This window comes from Mus caroli, unplaced genomic scaffold (genome assembly GCF_978045245.1).
Source record: "Mus caroli unplaced genomic scaffold, Mus_caroli_1 scaffold_8, whole genome shotgun sequence".
Lineage (NCBI taxonomy): Eukaryota > Metazoa > Chordata > Mammalia > Rodentia > Muridae > Mus > Mus caroli.
Genome location: NW_028227263.1, coordinates 119,832,753 through 119,854,555, shown reverse-complemented (window position 1 = coordinate 119,854,555; position 21,803 = coordinate 119,832,753). Strand labels below are relative to the sequence as shown.

Genomic DNA, 21,803 nt, shown 5'->3' with positions numbered 1-21,803 from the left:
GGGGCTGCCCCCGCCCCGCGCGCGCTTCCTGGGTGGGGCCGGGGCGGCTTCAAAACCCCCGCCGCCCCAGCCGGTCCCGCCGCCGCCGCCGCCCTTCGCGCCCCAGGCCGTCCCCCTCCTCCTCCCGCCGCGGATCCTCCAGACAGCCAGGCCCCCGGCCGGGGCAGGGGGGACGCCCCTTCGGGGCACCCCCGGCTCTGAGCCGCACTCGGAGTCGGCCTCCGCTGGGAGCCGGCAAAGGAGCAGCCGAGGAGCCGTCCGAGGCCCCAGAGTCTGAGACCAGCCGCCGCCGCAGGGAGGAGGGGGAGGAGGAGTGGGAGGAGGGACGAGCTGGTTGAGAGAAGAGGAAAAAAGTTTTGAGACTTTTCCGCTGCTACTGCAAGTCAGAGACGTGGGGACTTCTTGGCACTGCGCTGTCTCGCAAGGAGGCAGGACCTGAGGACTCCAGACAGCCCTGCTCACCGTCGTGGACACACGATCGCTACCCGGCGTTCCTCAGACGCCCCTATTCCGGACCAGCCCCGGAGCCACAAACCCCGCCTCCCGCGAAGACTTCACCCCAAAGCTGGGGCGCACCCCTTGCACGCCGCCCTCCCCCCAGCCTGCCTCTTGAGTCCCTCGCATCCCAGGACCCTCTCTCCCCCGAGAGGCAGCTCTCCCTCGGACCTGCTGGCAGTAGCTCCCCTATTTAAGAACACCCACTTTTGGATCTCAGAGAGCGCTCATCTCGATTTTTACCCTGGTGGTATACTGAGACACCTTGGTGTCAGAGCCTCACCGCGACTCCTGCTGCTTTCTTCCTCAACCTCAAATTATTCAGGACTATCACCTACCTTTCCTTGGGAGACCCCACCCCACCCACCCTACAAGCCCTGCAGGGGCGGGGCCTCCGCATCCCACCTTTGCCCAGGGTTCGCGCTCTCCGAAGTGCCGTGGGGCGCCGCCTCCCCCATGCCGCCCTCGGGGCTGCGGCTACTGCCGCTTCTGCTCCCACTCCCGTGGCTTCTAGTGCTGACGCCCGGGAGGCCAGCCGCGGGACTCTCCACCTGCAAGACCATCGACATGGAGCTGGTGAAACGGAAGCGCATCGAAGCCATCCGTGGCCAGATCCTGTCCAAACTAAGGCTCGCCAGTCCCCCAAGCCAGGGGGAGGTACCGCCCGGCCCGCTGCCCGAGGCGGTGCTCGCTTTGTACAACAGCACCCGCGACCGGGTGGCAGGCGAGAGTGCCGACCCGGAGCCGGAGCCCGAAGCGGACTACTATGCTAAAGAGGTCACCCGCGTGCTAATGGTGGACCGCAACAACGGTGAGCTCCGAGGGGCCGGGGAGCCAGGAGGGAGCCCCCAGGGGGCGCCGGAGTGCAGGGGTCACCGGGAGGAAATTACCCTCAGAGGAAACTGGCTGGAGGAAGGGGACCCCTGGGGGCACCGGGACAACTGTGTGGGTGTCCCAAAGAGGCTGGCACTTTCCCGTACCCCAGGTGTCTGGTCTTCGAGAGGAATAGACAGCCTGCCAAAGTGAACCTCTCCTAGAAAAGCAAGATCGTGGGGAGAGTCCCCTCTAGAAGAGGAGTATTTGGCAGGTTTTGTTTTAAGTTCCCCTTATGGTGCCTAAAAATGCAGGGTTCACTGGGTGGTCTCTTTCCAGAAAGGTAGAACCCAGCTCAAGAGAATGGAAGGTGTCCAGCATTTCGGAATGGAGAGGCAATGTGGAAAGCCGACCCCAGACCGGGTCGTGAGATGGGGAGAAAATCTAGGGGATGGGTACCCTAGAACTGCCAAATAAAATCTCTAGTGGGTTTACTCTCAGAAAGCGACAGGCGCACGCTAGAGAGTGTAATCTGTGAAGTCACTACGGGGTTACAAGTGAAAAAGGAAAGCGACGTTGTTGGGAGAAGGACCCTAGAGAGGAGCCGAGAGGGTGCGGAAAATGAGCCCGGAGGTGTCACGAGTGTTTTGCTTGGGGGCGTAAAAGAGCGCGTGAGCCGGCAGGCGGAGCCCAGTGAAGGAAGCGAGCGAGTCCTTAAGAAATCTAGAATACTGGGTCATTGGGAAGGAGTCATAAAAAGGGGGAGACTGGCATAGGAAGGTGGCCCCCCGCGGCAGCCAGGCAGGCGGAGCAGGGATACCATGCCATCCAGGAGTGAGTGGCGAGCGCCGCTCTCCTGGGCGTGGAAGGGAGTGGCTGAGCCTCTGGAGTCGAGCCCTAGAGGAGCGGCTAGAAGTAGGGGAGAGGCAGTCTTCAAAACTCAAATGAAAAAACCGAATCGGTAAGGATGAGGAAGCCCCCACGTGGGTGCCACGCGCGTGGGGAGGAGCTTGCGCTTCTTGAGGGGGTAAGAGGACCCCACGGAACTGAACGCTGACAGGCTGTAACCCCAAAGTCCCAGTTCCTCCTACGGGAGGCTGGGGAAAACCCAGCGTCCGGTCGCCTCGCCCTCCTCCCTTCCCTTTCCTTCCCGTGCCCGGGAGGAGGGGAGACAGAGATCGCGCGCGGAGCCTGGGGCGAGACGAGGCAGGTCCGGATCCCGCCCTCCCTAGGCTGTTAGTCTCCCGCCCTCCTCACCCCAGTAGTGGGCGGGGAAACTCACGGCCCCGCCCTGTAGGCGCCCACGCGGGACCCAAGCGTCGTGTGTGACCCGGGAACTTTAGGTGTCAGTAGCTTCTCCAGGTTTCACCTTCCTAACCCCTGAGGTGGACTTAAGAATTATTTGCACATTGCTGGACCCAATTGTGGCTCAGGCCTAATGACACCCCTCACTAGCCACGACTTAATGTGACCTCTTCGTTGGAGAAGTCCTTTCCTCTCCTGAGACTGTATTTCTTACGCATATATCTCTTCCGGCATGTGCCTCTCATTTCCGTCTGTCTCCTCTCCCACATACCTATTCATCTCTATGTCACCCCACTTCCCTCTGCGACACCCACAATCCTTCCTGCCCCTCCTATCTCTCCCCTATCGGCTACCCCCAGCTGAGATCCCACCCCTCCATTGTGGTTTGCTGAGTAACAACCGGACCAAGAATAGAGGCCCTCTGTCCTTCATCGATGTCTGGGGTCACCATCTCATCCCCACTACAAGAAGCCAGAAGCCCCAGCTGATGGAGAATTTCGGGATTTTGCCCCTTCGTTCCCCAGTGCAGACATCCTTTAGGCTAGGAAGCCCTTTAGTGAATGGGGCTCCCAAACATGCAGTCACTCTTCCCTAGAAATCCTCTTTGCTGCTAACACGACCAGGAAATGGACTAAAGAGGGTAGTAACTAATGACCCGGATGACAGGCAAATGATAATAAACCCCCACTGGCCAGGAAGTGGCAGAGTTTTGGGATTAGGACCACTGTCTGGTTGTCTCCATCTGATCCCCCCCCTTCCCTGCTTATCCTCGTTCCCACTCAGTTCTCCCCCTCCATCCACCTCCCATGACTTACTGACTTGATGTGCAGGGTGGATTGGTATGGGGTGCGGGCTTCCCCTTCTCAGGAGAGGAGGGGGTGAGGGAAGGGGATGTGAGAGGGGACTGGAAGGAGGGAAAGCTGAAGTCGGGTTATAAAGTGAATGAATGAATGAATAAATGAATGAACGAACAAACAAATAAATGGGGGGGGGGGCAACCCAATCCCAGTCTGCCAAGTCTGTCTATGACTGTCGTCCCAGTACTGGGCAGACAAAGGCAAAAGGACTGCTTCAAGACCATCCTTGGATACACAGTGAATGTGAGACTAGCCTAAGCAATAAGATCCTGTCTCCAGAACAAAAGAAAATAAACAAAAAATTAGTCCCTGGGGCGGGAGAGATGGCTCAGAGGTTAAGAGCACTGGTTGCTCTTCCAGAGGTCCTGAGTTCAATTCCCAGCAACCACATGGTGGCTCACAACCATCTGAAATAAGATCTGATTCCTTCTTCTGGTGTGTCTGAAAACAGCGACAGTGTTCTCATATACATAAAATAAATTAATTATTTTTTAAAAGCTTTTAAAAAATTAGTCCCTGTAATAAGGTGGCTTGAATCTTACCATGTTGTGAAGTCTCAATGTCTTTATCTTTTGTAAAGTGTTTAAAATGATATCTTTACCATGCACTGTATTCCCCTCACCTTTATTAGCACACACACATGTGCACACACACGTACGTGCGTGCACACACACACATATGTAGGCTAACTCCCAGTGAACAGCTTCCTGACTCAGGCTCAGGCTCCTCAGCTTTGGCTGCAGACTCACACTAGCTAAAATACACTTTATTGATGTGTGTGTCACATGTTTAGCTTTTCCCCAGTGTCTCATCGGCTCTGTTAATCTTGGATTTGATTGGTGTCTTACAGTTAAAGAGAGAAGTTTGGCCGCTACTGGTGGCACAGGCCTGTGGGATTTGCTGAAGGAGGCAGAGGGGGAGGATCTGGAGTTCAAGGCCAGCCTGGGATACACATTTTTCTGCCAGGCAGTGGTGGCACACGCCTTTAATCCCAGCACTTGGGAGGCAGAGGCAGGCGGATTTCTGAATTTGAAGCCAGTTTGGTCTACAGAGTGAGCTCCAGGACAGCCAGGGCTACACAGAGAAATCCTGTCTCAAAAAAAGAAAACAGAGAGAGAGAGAGGGAGGGAGGGAGGGAGGAAGGGAGAGAGAGAGAGAGAGAGAGAGAGAGAGAGAGAGAGAGAGAGAGAGAGAGAGAGAGAGAGAGAGAGAGAGAGAGAGGAAGGATTTGCTCACCACAGGTAACAGAGTGTTTCAGTTGCAGCCGCCTAGGCTGGGATTCAGAACTTAATGGTACTTATTTCATCCAAGGTTAAAAGGCAGTTGGCCCAGTAGTAGAGCACTTCCCTAGAATCCACCTCCAAGGGGATGCAGGTGTAGTTCAGCGACCCGAGCTCCCACCTAGAACCTGCTGTGGGAGTCACTCAGTGCAGGAGCACCCAACCTGAGTAGCAGCGGGGAGACTTTCTGATCCCCCAAATTATGCTGTGCAATTTACTCTACAACTTCTGTTTGGTTTTGTTTGAGGCATGGTCTCGTGCAGCCCAGGTGAGGTCAGCCAGTTAAGAACATTAGAGAGGGGCCTCTAAGAGCAGTCAAGATAACCAGCTGTTCTTCCAGCGGGTTGGGGTTTCCAGGACCTACATGGCAGTTCACAGCCATCTGTAACTCCGGTTCTAGAGGATCTGACACCCTCTTCTGGCTTCCACAGGCACTAGGCATTCACTCTGCACACACACACACACACACACACACACACGGATGCAGCCAAAACATCCCTACACATAAGTAAACTGAAGTTAGAAAGTAAAAATGTGAAGTGGAATGCCAACCTGAGTTAGAGCCCATGGGCTCAGAAGCAGGGTGTCTCTGTTTCTTCCATCCTTGTCACAGACCTGATGTCTTCCTCCTTCTGCTCCTCCCCACGCAGCCATCTATGAGAAAACCAAAGACATCTCACACAGTATATATATGTTCTTCAATACGTCAGACATTCGGGAAGCAGTGCCGGAACCCCCATTGCTGTCCCGTGCAGAGCTGCGCTTGCAGAGATTAAAATCAAGTGTGGAGCAACATGTGGAACTCTACCAGGTAAGCCTGAGAGGTGGCGCACAGGTCAGCCCTGCTGAGGTGTGGCCAGGTGGCTCAGTTTGAAGGCTCCTGGGTACAGAGCCAGGCCTGAGGGTAGAGCACAGAGTGTCGAAGCCTAAGGTTTTTATCTTTATTTTTGTCTTGTTTTCATTTGGTCGGTTGGTTGGTTGGGTTTTTCGAGACAGGGTTTCTCTGTGTAGCCCTGGCTATCCTGGAACTCACTCTGTAGACCAGGCCGGCCTCAAGTTCACAGAGATCCGCTTGCCTTTGCCTCTCCAGTGCTGGGATTAAAGGTGTGTGCCACCATCCCCCGGAGAATCCTAAGGTTTTTTAAAAACGCTCCTGTAAAAATGCAGAATGAGCCAGGGGATGGATATCTGGCTATGTATGCATGACTAGAATCCCGCAGTGAGGAGCTGGGGGCGTGGCTCAGTGGTAGAGCCCTTGCCTAGAATCCCCCAGTGAGGGGCTGGGGGCGTGGCTCAGTGGTAGAGCCCCTGCCTAGAATCCCCCAGTGAGGGGCTGGGGGCGTGGCTCAGTGGTAGAGCCCCTGCCTAGAATCCCCCAGTGAGGGGCTGGGGGCGTGGCTCAGTGGTAGAGCCCCTGCCTAGAATCCCCCAGTGAGGGGCTGGGGGCGTGGCTCAGTGGTAGAGCCCTGCCTAGAATCCCCCAGTGAGGGGCTGGGGGCGTGGCTCAGTGGTAGAGCCCCTGCCTAGAATCCCCCAGTGAGGGGCTGGGGGCGTGGCTCAGTGGTAGAGCCCCTGCCTAGAATCCCCCAGTGAGGAGCTGGGGGCGTGGCTCAGTGGGAGAGCCCCTGCCTAGAATCCCCCAGTGAGGGGCTGGGGGCATGGCTCAGTGGTAGAGCCCCTGCCTAGAATCCCCCAGTGAGGGGCTGGGGGCGTGGCTCAGTGGTAGAACCCCTGCCTAGAATCCCCTAGTGAGGGGCTGGGGGCGTGGCTCAGTGGTAGAGCCCCTGCCTAGAATCCCCCAGTGAGGAGCTGGGGGCGTGGCTCTGTGGTAGAGCCCCTGCCTAGAATCCCCAGTGAGGGGCTGGGGGCGTGGCTCAGTGGTAGAACCCCTGCCTAGAATCCCCTAGTGAGGGGCTGGGGGCGTGGCTCAGTGGTAGAGCCCCTGCCTAGAATCCCCCAGTGAGGGGCTGGGGGCGTGGCTCAGTGGTAGAACCCCTGCCTAGAATCCCCCAGTGAGGGGCTGGGGGTGTGGCTCAGTGGTAGAGCCCCTGCCTAGAATCCCCCAGTGAGGGGCTGGGGGCGTGGCTCAGTGGTAGAGCCTCTGCCTAGAATCCCCCAGTGAGGGGCTGGGGGCGTGGCTCAGTGGTAGAACCCCTGCCTAGAATCCCCCAGTGAGGAGCTGGGAGCATGGCTCAGTGATAGACTGCCTAGCTACCACTAAAAAAAGCATTAGGTTCTGTCCTCAGCACAGAGGTGAAAAAAGTAACAGTGAGGAAGAAAAAGAAGTTGGAGTGTTTAGGAGCAGACACTTGCAAATCCTAGCACTTGGGACGGGGAGGCAGGAGATCAGGAGTCTGAGGCCAGCCTGGACTACATGAGACCTTGTCTGGAGGCTGAGGCAATAAGATCTCTTAAACCCAAGCATTCAAGTCCAGCACAGGCTGACTAGTGAGATCCTGTCTCAGACAGAGAAATTAAGCATTTCTTGTAGTCTCTTAAGTCAGCAGTCAAATACATATATATTTTTTTTTTGACAAGAGTTCCCTGTGTCTTGGAACTCAGAGCTCCACTCACCTCTGCCTTCTGAGTGTTGGGATTAAAGATGTGTCAGCCAAAAAATTTTCAACCCGGGAGGCAGAGGCAGGAGGAGCTCTTGAGTTCAAGGCAAGCCTAGTCTGCATAGTTAGTGCCAAAACAGTCATGGCTACACAGAGAGACCCTGTCTCAAAAAAATAACAAAAATTAAAAAAAAAAACATTGGGAAGACTGTTCTGTGTGTGTACTCATAATAATAATTACAAGTAAAATAACAAACTATAAATAAATAAGAAAATTACTCCCAAACTCAGGGTAATAAAACTGCTGAACTGTGCACAATAGTATGAGCAATGACCACTTGCATTGTGGGTCCTCCCTGCTGCCATGTTGCAGCGGCATTCCACTATGGAAGAAACTGAGACCCGGCAAGGCGAGCAAGTGCCCATAGCTTGCATAGTACCTCGCGCACAGCTGAGGAGCCTCATGGGACCTGACCACAGCCTGGGTTGTCCTCCCTGTCCCATGTCCTATTCCAGTCTGTCTCCACCCCTCCTCCCCTGCCCCTGGCTGCTTTCTGCTCTTGGGGGCTGTATGTGAGAGTGTGGCCTGCAGGGCTCATATGTGTCAGAAGCCAGTGTCTGGGGCTGTCTGGAAGCCAGTTTGTGAGACAGGCAGCATGGGGTTACAGCCAGATTATCTGGGGGCAAGATGGCAGCGACCACACTCCTCTTTGCTCTCTTTGTTTCCATTTAGAAATATAGCAACAATTCCTGGCGTTACCTTGGTAACCGGCTGCTGACCCCCACTGATACGCCTGAGTGGCTGTCTTTTGATGTCACTGGAGTTGTACGGCAGTGGCTGAACCAAGGAGGTGAGATTGCTTGTCTTTGTGCCATCCTCCAGTGGGGCCACTCCTGTTTGTCCTGGCATCACCCTGCCTAGTGCTGTGTTCCCCACCCCCCACCTCACCCCTGCCACACACATGCACCCGATAGTGATGTCAAGAGGTAGTACTCCAGCTAGGCAGTGGTGGCACACACCTTTAATCTCAGTACTTGGGAGGCAGAGGCAGGCAGATTTCTGAGTTCAAGGCCAACTTGATCTACAGAGTGAGTTCCAGGACAGCCAGGGGTAAACCCTGTCTCGAAACAAACAAACAAACAAACAAACAAAACCCAAAACATCAAAAAAAAAAAAAAAAGAGTCAATCTGTAGAGGGATGCTAAGGACAGGTGGTGACCCAAACAGTCCCTGTCCTTGCCCTCAGTAGACCTCATAGTCCTTTGGATAGTTGAAGGAGGAGTTGACTTCTAGCTTTATGAATCATCGTAGAGAGGAATGGGGTTGAGCACTCAAGAGGTGCCTGACTACTGTCTGGATTCAAGGAGGGCTTCCTGGAGGAGAGGGCATCTGAGGTAATGTCTCTGAGATGAATAAAGGCATGAAGGAAAAGGAGATGCAGGAGCACCCAGTATCAAGGCTCTGTAGCCAGGGAGAGCCTGACATGTCCATCTGTCCAGGAGTGAACAATGTTCCTTGTCTCTTGTGGGTCCCACAAGGTCTTTCCAGATACTGGTAAGGTCTTGTCGGAGCTCTAGCAGGTAGTAATGGCCGATAACGATGAAGGCCAGAAGGGGAGACCTATACAGAGGGGGCAGGATTTAGATGAGGGAAGCCAAAGGTGCTGTGGAAACCCAGGCAAGGTTAGGATCTTGGAGGGCTTCCTGGATGAGAATGTGAAGAGACTCATGGGAAGTGTAGTTTAGCCACATGGAGGGTGAGTCTGAGTGGGCTGGCACCAGGAGGAATGTGGAAGGCCACTGGACAGAGGTGGAGAAGGGTTTTGTCTGGTATACAGTAGGCGCTTAGACAGTATTATTATGTGTCCACTCAAGGAACATCTCCCTTGAGCCAGTGAGATGGCTCAGCAGGTAAAGGTGCCTGCTGCTGTGCTTAACGACCTGAGTTCAAGCCCAGGACCCATATGGTAGAAGGAGGGAGCCATTCTGACCTCCTTGCTCACCTTGGCCCATGTGCACCCCTGTAAATAGTGAGGAGAAGGTGCCAGCTTAGATTTTCCTGGTGCCTTTGACTATGGCTTCTGTGGCCCTGGCCAAGTCGCTTTCTCTTGGGGTGACTTGGAGTTAAAGGAGTTTGAAGATCAATGGAGTTAACACAGTTAGTTTAGATCAGTGACGGGCATCTGTGTTAGCGTTGAACATCCTGCGACACCAACACTGCTCGTGGCCCTTGACACCTGGGTCACGATAGATGTTTCTTGTTATGATCGAGGCCCATGCTTTACAGAGCACAGAGATAACAAGAACCCAGGGCAACATGCACGATGGTACACAAGCCAGCGGAGCCCCGCACTTGTGAGGCAGAGGCAAGGGGACCAGGAGTTCAAGGTCATTCTTAGCTCCATGGTGAGTTGAAAATTTGAGGCCAGCTTGGGCTACCTGAGACCTTGTCTCAAAAGCAAAAGAGGGCTGTGGCGAGGGCTCAGGGGCAGGAGCTTCTGTCTCGCAGGCGCAAGCGAGGACCTGAGTTCTTGTCCCTGCACTCAGGTAACAAGTCAGGCATTGTCATAGTGTGTGCCCGTAATCCCAGCCTTGTTGGGAGTTCCACGTGTGTATGGAGACAGGCTGACACATGGCTCTATGACCTGCTAGCCTGGCCAAAGGACTGGGCTCAAGTTCAGAGCCCAGGCAATAAGGGAGAAAGGGATAGAGGAAGACACTTGTTACCCAGCTATAAGCCTCCTCATGTACCACACATCACCCATACATATTCTCTGATATACATAAAATATGCATTATATATACACACATACATATATATACATACACACACACATATATATATACATATATACAATTTCAAAAACTACAAAATGAAAGGAAATGAGACAGGAGCAGGATCCTTTGGGGTTTTTTTTGTTTTTTTGTTTGTTTTTCGAGACAGGGTTTCTCTGTGTAGCCCTGGCTATCCTGGAACTCACTTTGTAGACCAGGCTGGCCTCGAACTCAGAAATCCGCCTGCCTCTGCCTCCCAAGTGCTGGGATTAAAGGTGTGCGCCACCACCGCCCGGCTATGTTTTTCTACTGAGAACAGCCAAAGAAGTAAATATTCATGCAGAGATGTCAGAGCCCCTGCTTGCCGTGGAGAAAGGGAACGGATGCCACATTTGGAGAAGGACGTGTCTCTTTCAGAGCCTTTCCCGAGGGGTTGATGTTTGAGCTGAGCCCTGAATAAGGGGAAAAGGGTCCAGCAATTCAAAGAATAGGAGCAAGAGTGAAGTGTGGGGTGACTAGCAGGGAGCCCCTGAGGCTGGCAGTTTCCTGCCCCCTCTTCCCCCTCATATCCTCAGACTCCCTTCCTCTCCCGCAGACGGAATTCAGGGCTTTCGCTTCAGCGCTCACTGCTCTTGTGACAGCAAAGATAACAAACTCCACGTGGAAATCAACGGTGAGCTAACTTCCCGGGTCCAGCCTGACACAGGCCCCTCATGGTCTGTGTGCACGTGCATGTGTGTGAAATCTCACCCATCCCTCTAAGTGTGTGTATGTCCTTCACCACAACATCCAAACCCAAACAGGGATCAGTCCCAAACGTCGAGGAGACCTGGGCACCATCCATGACATGAACCGACCCTTCCTGCTCCTCATGGCCACCCCCCTGGAAAGGGCCCAGCACCTGCACAGCTCACGGCACCGGAGAGCCCTGGATACCAACTATTGCTTCAGGTAAACACTGTCTCTCTCCCAGGCTGTGCAGGCTGGGGGCTTGACTGCAGCCTGTGGACTGGTGTGCCACCATTTATGCCTGCAGGGCTTGGGGACAAGTTCCTGGTTCTGTGGGCAGCTGAGAGTCCTAGAATGGGGGGTGTTTTCTTCCTGGAGTGTTGGGATCAGGGAATTCAACAAGAGTTAGAAGTCTGTTGGAAGGTTGTCTTGTTGGGTTTTAAAATTCTTGCTAGGCTTCTGCCACTTTGGGATGCTAATGAAAGAATTTACTGTGAGCCATGGAGAGTGTTGACCCCAGGAAAGCTGGAGTGCTGGGATCCAAACATTTGGGTTCAGAATCAGAAGGTTGTCTGCACTGGGTTCCCACACTCTTGGCAGATGGTGGTCTCCAGTGCTGGTAGATGAGAGCGGCAAATCTGGGGCTCAGAATGGCAGGGCTGGCAGGGAGATGTTAGCATCTAGAGTGGAGGTGGAGAAAGCCAGAAAGTGAGTCCCCTGAGGACCAGCGCTTTATCTGGCAGTGGTGCACCCTGAGGAGGTTAGAAGACAGAACTTCTGAGCTGTATGTAGGCTTGGAAGTGTGAAGTGTTGAAATATAGTACTGAGATAGGGAACTCTGAGGAGACAAGATCTCTCAGAGTCAGAGAGTGGGTGTCCTAGTGTATCCAGAATGCCCGTACCAAGGGCAAAAGCTTTTTGGTCATTGTTTTTAAGTTATATCTGTGTGTGTGTGTGTGTAGGGGCATTGTGTGTGTGTCTGTGTGTATGTAGGGGCATCCATGCCACAAAACTGTGTGACGTCAGAGGACAACTGTTGCGAGTCCGTTCTCCTTCCACCATGTGAGTCCCAGACATAAGACTCAGGTCATTGGGCCTGGCTGTGAGCACCTTTGCCTGCCGAGCCATCTTGTTAGTTCTCCTTTGTTTGGTTTTGTTCGAGACAGGACTTTGCTGTGTAATCCAGGCTGGCCTCAGATTCACTCCTTTAGCCCAGACTGCCTTGAATTCTCTGTCCTGGGATTACAGATGTCACACAATCACCCAGTTCCAGAATGGTAGACTCATATTAAGCCTCGGTACTGTGGATGAGAGAAAGAAATTGGAACGCTAGATCCTAGAAGGTGTGAAATTCAGGAGTGTTGAGAGATGAGAGCAATGAGCTGACCTGTCCCTTCCCTGCTTCAGACTTTATAGAGTTCTGTGTTACATGTCGGTCCTTGGCTGGAAGGCCTCCTCCACCTCCTCCTCCTCCTCCTCCTTGTCTTCACCTTTGGTTGTCAGCCTTCACATAGGATCAGATGGCGGGTCTTCACACTGCAGGTTACTAAGAGATGCAGGAAGCTATGCAAACTCTGTTCTTCCTATACTGGGAAACAAACTCAGGGAATCATGAAAATCTCTTTGTCTATCTGTCTGTCTGACTGACTGACTGTGTCTGTCTGCCTGTCTCTCTCTTATATTTGTTTTGCCTATGCCTGATGTATATGTGGGCTCTGGAAATCCGAAACTAGACCTTCATGCTTGCACAGCGAGCACTTAATTCACTGGGCCAAGTCCCCAGCTGTGACAAGCAAAATTTTGCATGGAAGAACACCATGCCCTCGAGGAAGGCCCGTCAGATACATCAACCATGATCTGATGGGGACTGTAGCTCCAACTCCCATGTTTCCCTGCAACAGAGGGACAGACTAACAACAGTAGCCAGCAAAGTGCAGATGGTAGGAAACCTGGACATTTCTTCAACAGATACAGTGCAAAGAAGGGAGGGGAGGATATATAATCCATGCCACTAGAAGAGAGAGGAAGAGGGCTGAGAGGTTGGAGGAGGAGGAAAGAAAAGGAAAGGGAAAAAGATGCTTATGGGACACAGTGGGAAACATGAACCTTGAGTAGTATTTGATTTTAGTGATTTAATGTTAAATTTTTGCCTGGGAAAGGGGACTGTGAAGAGATGGCTCAGTGGTTAAAAGCACTGGCTGCTCTTCCAGAGGACTTGCGTTCAGTTCCCAGCACCCATAAGGAGGATCACACCTGTCTATAATTCTAGTTCTAGAGGATTTGATGCCCTCACACATGCATAAATGCAGGCAAAACACCAATATGCATTAAAAAAAACCCTCCCTAGGATTTTGTTGCTGCTGCTGCTGCCTGTGTGATACTGAGGAGAAAACCCAGTACCTTGTACATAGTAAAGAAGCGCTCTACCACTGAGCCACGCCCCCAGCCCCTCACTGGGGGATTCTAGGCAGGGGCTCTACCACTGACCATATTGATTTATACTTTTGATTCATGTTTAAATTGTAAAATATTCCTCACTTTCTAAGAGAAAGTTCATTAAACAAATGAAAAAACTACAGAGGCAGAAAGAAAGTAGGTGGAATGAAATTGGCCACGAGTCAGCAACTGTTGTCACTTACAGTTGTGGGGATGGGAATTAGTTAAGAATCCATAATTCAAAAGTCCAAAATCTCGCTGGCTGTGGTGAGCAAGGCTGTAATCCTAGCGCTGGAGTAGGAGCGGGAACCGCTGGAGGTCAAAGTCATGGATAGGTACGTCGGGTATTTGTGGCAACCAATCAGACCCTGCCTCGAGAAAGGGGGTGGGGCATCTGGAGGGATGAAGAGCACAGCTGCTCTGCTCTTCCAGAGCACGCAGATTCATTTCTCAGCAACCACATGGCTGCTCACAGCAATCCATAGTTCCGTTCCAGGGAATCTAAAGCCTCCTCCTGGCCCCCGTGGGCTCTGCACGTATATGGTGTGTGTACACACATGTTCAGAGAAATACTCCTACATATAAAACTTTTTTTTTTTTTTCTTCGAGACAGGGTTTCTCTGTATAGTTCTGGCTGTCCTGGAATTCACTCTGTAGACCAGGCTGGCCTCGAATTCAGAAATCCGCCTGCCTCTGCCTCCCGAGTGCTGGGATTAAAGGCGTGCGCCATCATGCCTGGCTCTTTCTTTCTTTCTTTCTTTCTTTCTTTCTTTCTTTCTTTCTTTTCTTTTTTTTTTTCTTTTTTTTTTTTTACAGGTGTGGTGCATGTCTCTGATCCCAGCATTCAGGAAGCAGAGGCAGGCAGATCTCTGAGTTTGAGGCCAGCGACAAACAAATTTCAGGCAAATACATAGATCCTGTCTCAAGAAATATGAATAATAATAAAAATAAAATAAATATGTAAAGTCTATGTAAATATCCCCTTACCCCAAAAAGCTATACGGTCTAGAATGTTTCTGGCCCTTAGCGTTTCTGTAAAGGGGTATTCCATTTATATTGTAACGCACTGCTTCTGTGTCTGTTCACAATTTTCCATGGCAAAGCTGTTTTTATGCCAGCTTAAAAACCACCTCCCCCGAGGTCCTCAGGGCTCCTCACAGATTAGGCCTTGCTGGGTCTCAGACTGGCAAGGGAGGCTTGAAAAAGCAGTGACTCTGAAAACCCTGAGACCGCGTCCCAGTAGGGCGCCCCCATGTGCCAGGCGGTGGTGGTGCACGTCTTCAATTCCAGCACTCAGGAGGCAGAGGCAGGTGGATCTCTGTGAGTGCGAATCCAACCAGACTTAAAACGTCCTGCCTGGACTAGGCCGGCTTCAAACTTGCAGCAATCCTCCCATTTCTGCTTCTTGACTACAGTTGTGCACAGAGATGCATTGCCTGCCTGGTTCGCATGTGTCAAGTTTTATTTATTTATTTATTTATTTTTAAAGATGTATTTATTTATTATTATATGTAAGTACACTGCAGCTGTCTTCAGACACACCAGAAGAGGGCGTCAGGTCTCATTACGGATGGTTGTGAGCCACAATGTGGTTGCTGGACTTTGAACTCTGGACCTTCGGAAGAGCAGCCGGGTGCTCTTACCCACTGAGCCATCTCACCAGCCCCCAAGTTTTATTTTTTATTATTTTCTTTTACATGCATGTTTTGTCTTTGTGGATGTATACGTGGTGCCCACCAAGGACAAAAGAGGATGATGGATCCCCTAGATCTGGAGTTACAAGGTGGTTTTGAGCCTCCATGTTGGTGCTAGGAATTGAATCTGGGTCCTCTGCAAGAGCATCCAGTGCACTTGACCACTAAGCCATCTCCCAGTTCCTTGCCCACATTTTAGAGTTATTTTTGGTGTCATGAGGAGGAACCTGCATTTTCCTTCCTTGAATTACTTTGTCCTGATTCTAAAAATATCCCCCAGCCACTGCTAAGAATATGGAAAATCCAGAAAGTCATCACACTAGCGAACATCTAAAGCCACTGTCAGCATTTAATATACATCCTGCCAGCCTCTTTGTTTGTAATGAATTTTGAATTATACTATATCTGTAGCTTTACATCATGAGGTCAGCCTGGGCTACAAACTGAATTGTGGGTCAACCTGGGCTACATGGTTAAGACCTTGTCTTAACTCTCCTCTCTTTTGAGGGGATCATGGAGGGTGAGGTGCCAATTGCTTGGTAATCCCAGCACTTGGGAGGCTAAGGCAGGAGCTATCAGAAGTTCAAGGCCAGCCTGGGCTACATAACAAAACCCAGTCTTAAAACAAAGGACTGGCTAGAGATAGGAGGGTCTAGGGAGTTTGAGGGCAGCCTGGTCTTCGTAGTGAATACTAGGACAGCCAGGGCTCCATACAGAGAGTCTATCTGTAGTAGAAATGTTTATCAGTTAATTCATGTGCTCAGCATCTGCTGAACATGTATACATTAAGAGGCACTTTCCCATGGAGAGATGAGGACAGATAATATTTAGTACAAACAAGCTGAATCATTCCGAGAAGGAAAATAAAACTGGTGAAGGGGCCAGGTTAGAAGTCAGGCCAGGAAAAATGAATATTAGAGTGTGGTGTGGTGCATGCTCATGCTCGTGATCCCAGCACTGCAGAGGCAGGAGGATCAGGAGTTTTGGGTTGGCCTTGGCTACATGAAAGCCTGTCTCAAAAAAGACAAATAAACACAAGAAATCCTGGGGATGAATTAATTTTTCTGTTCTGGTTAAAATTGTTTTAGGGTAGAAATTTCAAATGTAGACAGAAAAAGCAGAGGTATATAACCCTCTTCCAGCTTCCAGCATCCTCAGGATTTTGATGACTCACTTCAGACAGTCTGGAGCTGGAGACTTGGCCCAACAGTTAAAAGCACTGGCTGTTCTTCCAGAGGGCCTGGGCTCAGTTCCCAGCACCCATAATGGTTACTTATAAGGACAACCATCACTAACTCCAGTTCCTGGGGACTTCATGCCCTCTTCTGGCCTCCTTGGGTATTGCACAAACATGATGCACATCAAAACTTACATAGGCACACAAATGCACACAAATAAAAAAAAGAATACATAAATCTTTAAAACCTAGAGCAAGGGGCTGGAGAGATGGCCCAGTGGTTAAGAGCACCGACTGCTCTTCTGAAGGTCCTGAGTTCAAATCCCAGCAACCACATGGTGGCTCACAACCATCCGTAATGAGATCTGACGCCCTCTTCTGGTGCATCTGAAGACAGCTACAGTGTACTTAGATATAATAATAAATAAATCTAAAAAAAAAAAAATCCTTAAACAACAACAACAAAACCTAGAGCAAGCCAGGTGGTAGTGGTCCCACCTTTAGTCCCAGCACTCAGAAGGCAGAGACAGGTGCATTCCTAAGTTCGAGACCAGCCTGGTCTACATACAGAGTGAGTTCTGGGACAGCCTGTCTCAAGGAAGCAAACAAACAACACCAAAAGCTTTATAGGAATTCATTTTCGCCGGGCGTGGTGGCGCACGCCTTTAATCCCAGCACTTGGGAGGCAGAGGCAGGCGGATTTCTGAGTTCGAGGCCAGCCTGGTCTACAAAGTGAGTTCCAGGACAGCCAGGGCTATACAGAGAAACCCTGTCTCGAATAAAACCATTAAAAAAGAAAGAAAGAAAGAAAGAAAGAAAGAAAGAAAGAAAGAAAGAAAGAAAGAAAGAAAGAAAGAAAGAAAAGAAAAGAAATTCAGCTTCTTGTAGTAATTGTAGCACTGAATTCCCAGGGTGGAATTTAACAATTGTTTGGAGGGAGACTTTGGAAGGCAAGTGGAAAGGGCTGGTCAGAGAAGGCACTGTTCATCTATGTAACTGATACTGGACATCTGCTTCAAGCAAGATGGCATTTTTAGGAGTTAAAGCTCCCTGGGTGGTAGAAAGTATCTCACATAGCCCAGGCTAACCTCAAACTCACTATGTCTCCAAGGAGGACCTGGAACTTCTGATCACCCTTGCCTGTGCCTCCCAGGTGTTGGGATCAAAAGTGTGAGCCCCCTTGCCTGGCTATAACTGGATTTGAGGACTAGAGAGGAAGACCATGTGGCTGTCAGGTGGGCGAGGGAGGACGCTGAGGAAAGCCAGATAGACTCATGGTGATAACTTAGGCATTTGACGTAAACAGGAGGAAGGAGTGAGCAGCTATGGCCTCCAAAGGCTTCCATCTGTCCTGTTTGTGCCATTCAGCGGCACCGGCCATAGCCCCATTCAGTAGAGGTTCGGTAAACATGTGTCCTACAAATAGGACGTGTAGGCACATGTTGGACTGTGAATTACTCCTGTGTGTTCCGTGGGGATGTGACAGGATTTATTACATCCTCCCCGAGAGTGCTCATGGGACTGTTGCTAGCCCTGCACAGGCTCTCACACGTGCCTGCCCAGTGGGAGGTGCTTCACTGGCAGCCTGGATGGTTGTAGTGTCACTGCTGTCATCGCAGGCGTCCTGGACAAGGAGGCTGAGGGCAGCCCAGGGCTGGAGCGGGCAGCAGGGTTGTCCCTGCTTCTGACCTTCGTTCCTCCTGCCTGCAGCTCCACAGAGAAGAACTGCTGTGTGCGGCAGCTGTACATCGACTTTAGGAAGGACCTGGGTTGGAAGTGGATCCACGAGCCCAAGGGCTACCATGCCAACTTCTGTCTGGGACCCTGCCCCTACATCTGGAGCCTGGACACACAGTACAGCAAGGTGGGTCTGGCTCATGGGGCAGGCTGAAGCAGAGGCTGCGGTGGTAGGGAGAGAATGGGAAGCTTAGAGCAGTGGGGAGTCAGCGGGATAGGGTGACTGAGAAATAGAGTAGAGCAGAGGGAGGGGCAGAGCAGAGCTGGAGAGATGGAAAGAAACAGATTGGGTGAGAAAGGCAAGAGAGCTAGTGATGTGGAGAGATACAGAAATGGAGGTGGGGAGGATTGGAGATGGGAGAGTAAGTGACTGAGGCAGACAGGAAGAAGAGATAGGATGAAGAGGGGGGGAGGGGCCGAGATGGGGACAGATGAGGGACAGAGAACAATAGGAAGAGACATATATAGAAATAGACTGGGAGAGATAGGGAAACAGAGATGGAAGTTGAGGCTCAGAGATAAGAGGCAGAAATGTTAGAGATCCTGGTAGGGAGAGAAATGGGGGGAGCGCCTGGACACTGGCAGTGACCCCGGCCCACCCGCAGGTCCTTGCCCTCTACAACCAACACAACCCGGGCGCTTCGGCGTCACCGTGCTGCGTGCCGCAGGCTTTGGAGCCACTGCCCATCGTCTACTACGTGGGTCGCAAGCCCAAGGTGGAGCAGTTGTCCAACATGATTGTGCGCTCCTGCAAGTGCAGCTGAAGCCCCGCCCCGCCCCGCCCCTCCCGGCAGGCCCGGCCCCGCCCCCGCCCCGCCCGCAGCGCCCGGGGCTGTATTTAAGGACACCTGCACCTCCTCAAGCCCACCTGGGGGGCCCATTAAAGGTGACAGAGGACTGGTGGTCTCCGTGTCATTGGGCGCCGGATTGCGTCTCCCTCTTAGCTGACGCTCCCACCACATCTTGTCCCTTTCTGTGCCATCGCCTCCAGCACTCCCTAAGGAACGCCGGCTTTGATCCCAGGATTCCAGGGGGCGACGCTGAGGCCCAGGGACAACCCTATTAGACTCAGGTATCATCTCTTTAGGCGCCGTTCACAGTGCTTTATACCTCTGAGCATCCACGGAGGCAACCCGGGAGAGCCTGAATTCCTGCTGCTGTCTTGGATGATGAGTATGTGGAAGAGCAAAAAGTGCTGATACAGCGGGTTGTAGTGGCCCCATGTGACAAGTCCCTGCATTCAGGAGACTGAGGCAGGCAGATATAGCCCAGGCTAGCCAGGGCTGTATGGTGAGAACAACAAACAACAAAACACTGGTTCAGAGTTGAGTGTGTGGTACTGAAATGCCTGCAGAGGGAAGGCAGGGGGATAAGGAACGCTGGGGCTTCCGGGTTACATCAGACCCTATCCCAAAAAATCCCCAATTCACAGGATGTGGTGGCACAGGCCTTTAAGACCAGCACTCAGGAGGCAGTAGCAGATTGGTCTCTGAGTTTGAGGCCAGCCTGGTTTACAGAGCAAGTTCTGGATACACAGGACTACACATAGAAGAAAATGTCTCCAAAACACCAAATCAGTAGTTGGTGTTGGTGCTGACTATGTCACTGGGTGAAAGGAGCCTAGGGGGAGGGGGAGCCACAAGAAGGAAGTGGCATCAGGGAGTGTGTGTGTGTGAGAGAGAGAGAGAGAGAGAGAGAGAGATTCTTGGAAGACCGGAAGTGACAAGTGACAGCCATCTTGGGGTGTGCCTCTGTGTGAGAAAGAGAGCAATGTGACTGGAAGAGTCTAAGGGAAGGGTGTTGGGCGCTGAGTCAGATCCAAGCCAGCACAAGCCGGGGAATGACAACTCTCCTACATGTCAGGTGTGTGGCTGTCCTTGATCACAGCTTTCTTCCTACGGCCTGACAGAGCAGGGGCTGGCCAAGGTTGGCCCCAAGCCTCCTGCAGCCTGTTTCTGTAAATAAGTCCCGCTGGCTCAGGGCCACACTCGCTGCTTCCTCCACATATTGTTTGGAGCCGTGTGTGCTGTTTCTGCAGCCTCGTATGCAGGGCCAGCAATATCACCTGGTCCTTCAGAAAAAGCCTGTGAAGATGGGTGTGGTCTGAACAGGCTGCCTTGTAATTTGAACAGGAGGCAGAGGCAGGAATATCATCACCACAAGTTCAAAGCCAGCCTGGTCTACATAGCCCCCAGCCAAGCAGAGCTAAGTTTATGGAAAGCCCCTCAGTCCTTCCCACTCTCTCCAAAAGCTGACTTATCCTTTTTGGGGGATCGTGTGTCTTTACAGGAGGAAATACACACATGGAAGGTGGGTATGTCTTAAATCCACAGAACTTAGTTAGTTTAGCATCTGCACATGGATCTAAGACTGCTTTCTTGATCATATCTTGATCACGAGTATGGGACCCCAAAAGAACTTGGGGGACACATAGCCTTACCAGATGAGCTAAAAAGCCGTATCCGAGGCCTCCATTTCTGGTAAATCACTGCAAGTTGAGTGGTGAGGAACTCTGTCCTCAGTCACCCTGCCTCCCTTCCTGGGGTGGTTGCAAGAGTGTGTGTGTGTGTGTGTGTGTACGTGCACATGCATGAGCATACATGCGTGCATGTGTCCTCAGGAAGATAAGTTACCCAGGCAAGAAAGACCGACTGCCTGAGCCTAGCGAGTCCTGTGTTTCATCTCTTCCCATCTGTTGGGGGGAGCTTGTGAATTCTCTCCTGCTTCCTCTTTCTCAAGCCCGTTTCCTCCTTTCTCCCGTGTTTCACTTCCCCTACCCTCTGCCTTTCTCAGGCCCCTAGGGCTCCTAAACTTGCTTTCCACTTAGGGAGTGTCTGGGAGGGAGGGAGGCAGGGTGACTGAGAGCAGAGTTCCTTTGGTTTGAGGTTGACAGCACTGAGCCTGGAAGAGTGGGGTCAGAGGCCTCCTAGCCTCTTCCCATCGGGGCTGAGAGCCTCTTAGGAACAGGTTGGGGTTGGGGGCAGGACAAGAACATTTGTCATTGCCACTAGCTCTGGCCTGGCAGATACACAAACACGCAAGCAAGAACACAATCAGGATTGTAGTCACTCAAGGATTGCTGAATAGCCCCACTGCCCCCAGCAGAAGCCGAAGTATGGAGAGGGTTCCACAACCACACCAACACATTCACCTCTCAAGACGAGGGACATAGATTCTGACACCTGGCAGTCGACACAGACCACACATACAGACTATAAACAGGCCAGCCCTGGGCCCTCACAGGACATGACACAAGTAGAAAGTTTGATAGAAAAGACCATCACACAAATATACATTATAGGGCCAAGCTTGTACCACATGCCAGACAGATTCATAGTGTCAAACACACCAGACACACATCACAGCATCAGAGCCCAGCTGGGAAACAGACAACTCCCCCGAGCAGTTACACAAACATCCTCCACGGGGTCATGGTCATTGCGTGACCTGCTGCAAACCCACTCATACCACACACGCCGGGGTTTCATACACGTCACAGTCCCAGCCAGACTACCAGTAGGTCACAGCTACTGTCTGACACTCTTCACACACACCCACTTGCCCGGGGAGTCCCAAGTGGCCCCACAGACCCAGACACAGTCACACCCAGGATCCCAGACTAGTAGCTCCCACGTACCCAGACACACCCCCAGGATTGCCGAGCCCTTATACCAGGCCTTCATCCCAGAGCCTGCGGATATGACAACTGCTGGCTGTGCCCCATGTCCTGCCCACTGGTGACATAGCCCGCCCACCTGCCTGTTGCTCCTAGGCAGGCCTGGTTGCTGGCAGGCCTGGGGGAGGGTAAATTGCAGGCTCAGCATCTCTACTGCCCTGGCACTTGGGCTCGATGGGTGGCCTGACCCAGCACAGGACACATCCCTCCTACCCACCAGCATCTACCTCACACAGGACAGACAGGATACAGGGTTAGGCAGCTGGGGCAT

General features: G+C 52.0%; 1 protein-coding gene across 1 annotated transcript; it reads left to right on the top strand.

The window, feature by feature from the left end:
• The first annotated feature begins 92 nt into the window (after positions 1-92).
• Tgfb1 (transforming growth factor beta 1) lies at positions 93-18,754 on the top strand. Its single transcript, XM_021167684.2, has 7 exons — positions 93-1,306; positions 5,401-5,561; positions 8,042-8,159; positions 10,679-10,756; positions 10,887-11,034; positions 17,830-17,983; positions 18,462-18,754. The coding sequence occupies exons 1-7, from the start codon at positions 952-954 to the stop codon at positions 18,618-18,620; spliced, it is 1,173 nt and encodes a 390-aa protein (XP_021023343.1). The 5' UTR covers positions 93-951; the 3' UTR covers positions 18,621-18,754.
• Positions 18,755-21,803: the final 3,049 nt, after the last annotated feature.

Coding starts and splice junctions, on each gene's coding strand:
- Tgfb1 (XM_021167684.2), top strand. CDS start 952: ATGCCGCCCTCGGGGCTGCGGCTACTGCCGCTTCTGCTCCCACTCCCG. Junction 5,562..8,041: donor AACATGTGGAACTCTACCAG/GTAAGCCTGAGA, acceptor GTTTCCATTTAG/AAATATAGCAACAATTCCTG. Junction 10,757..10,886: donor ACTCCACGTGGAAATCAACG/GTGAGCTAACTT, acceptor AAACCCAAACAG/GGATCAGTCCCAAACGTCGA.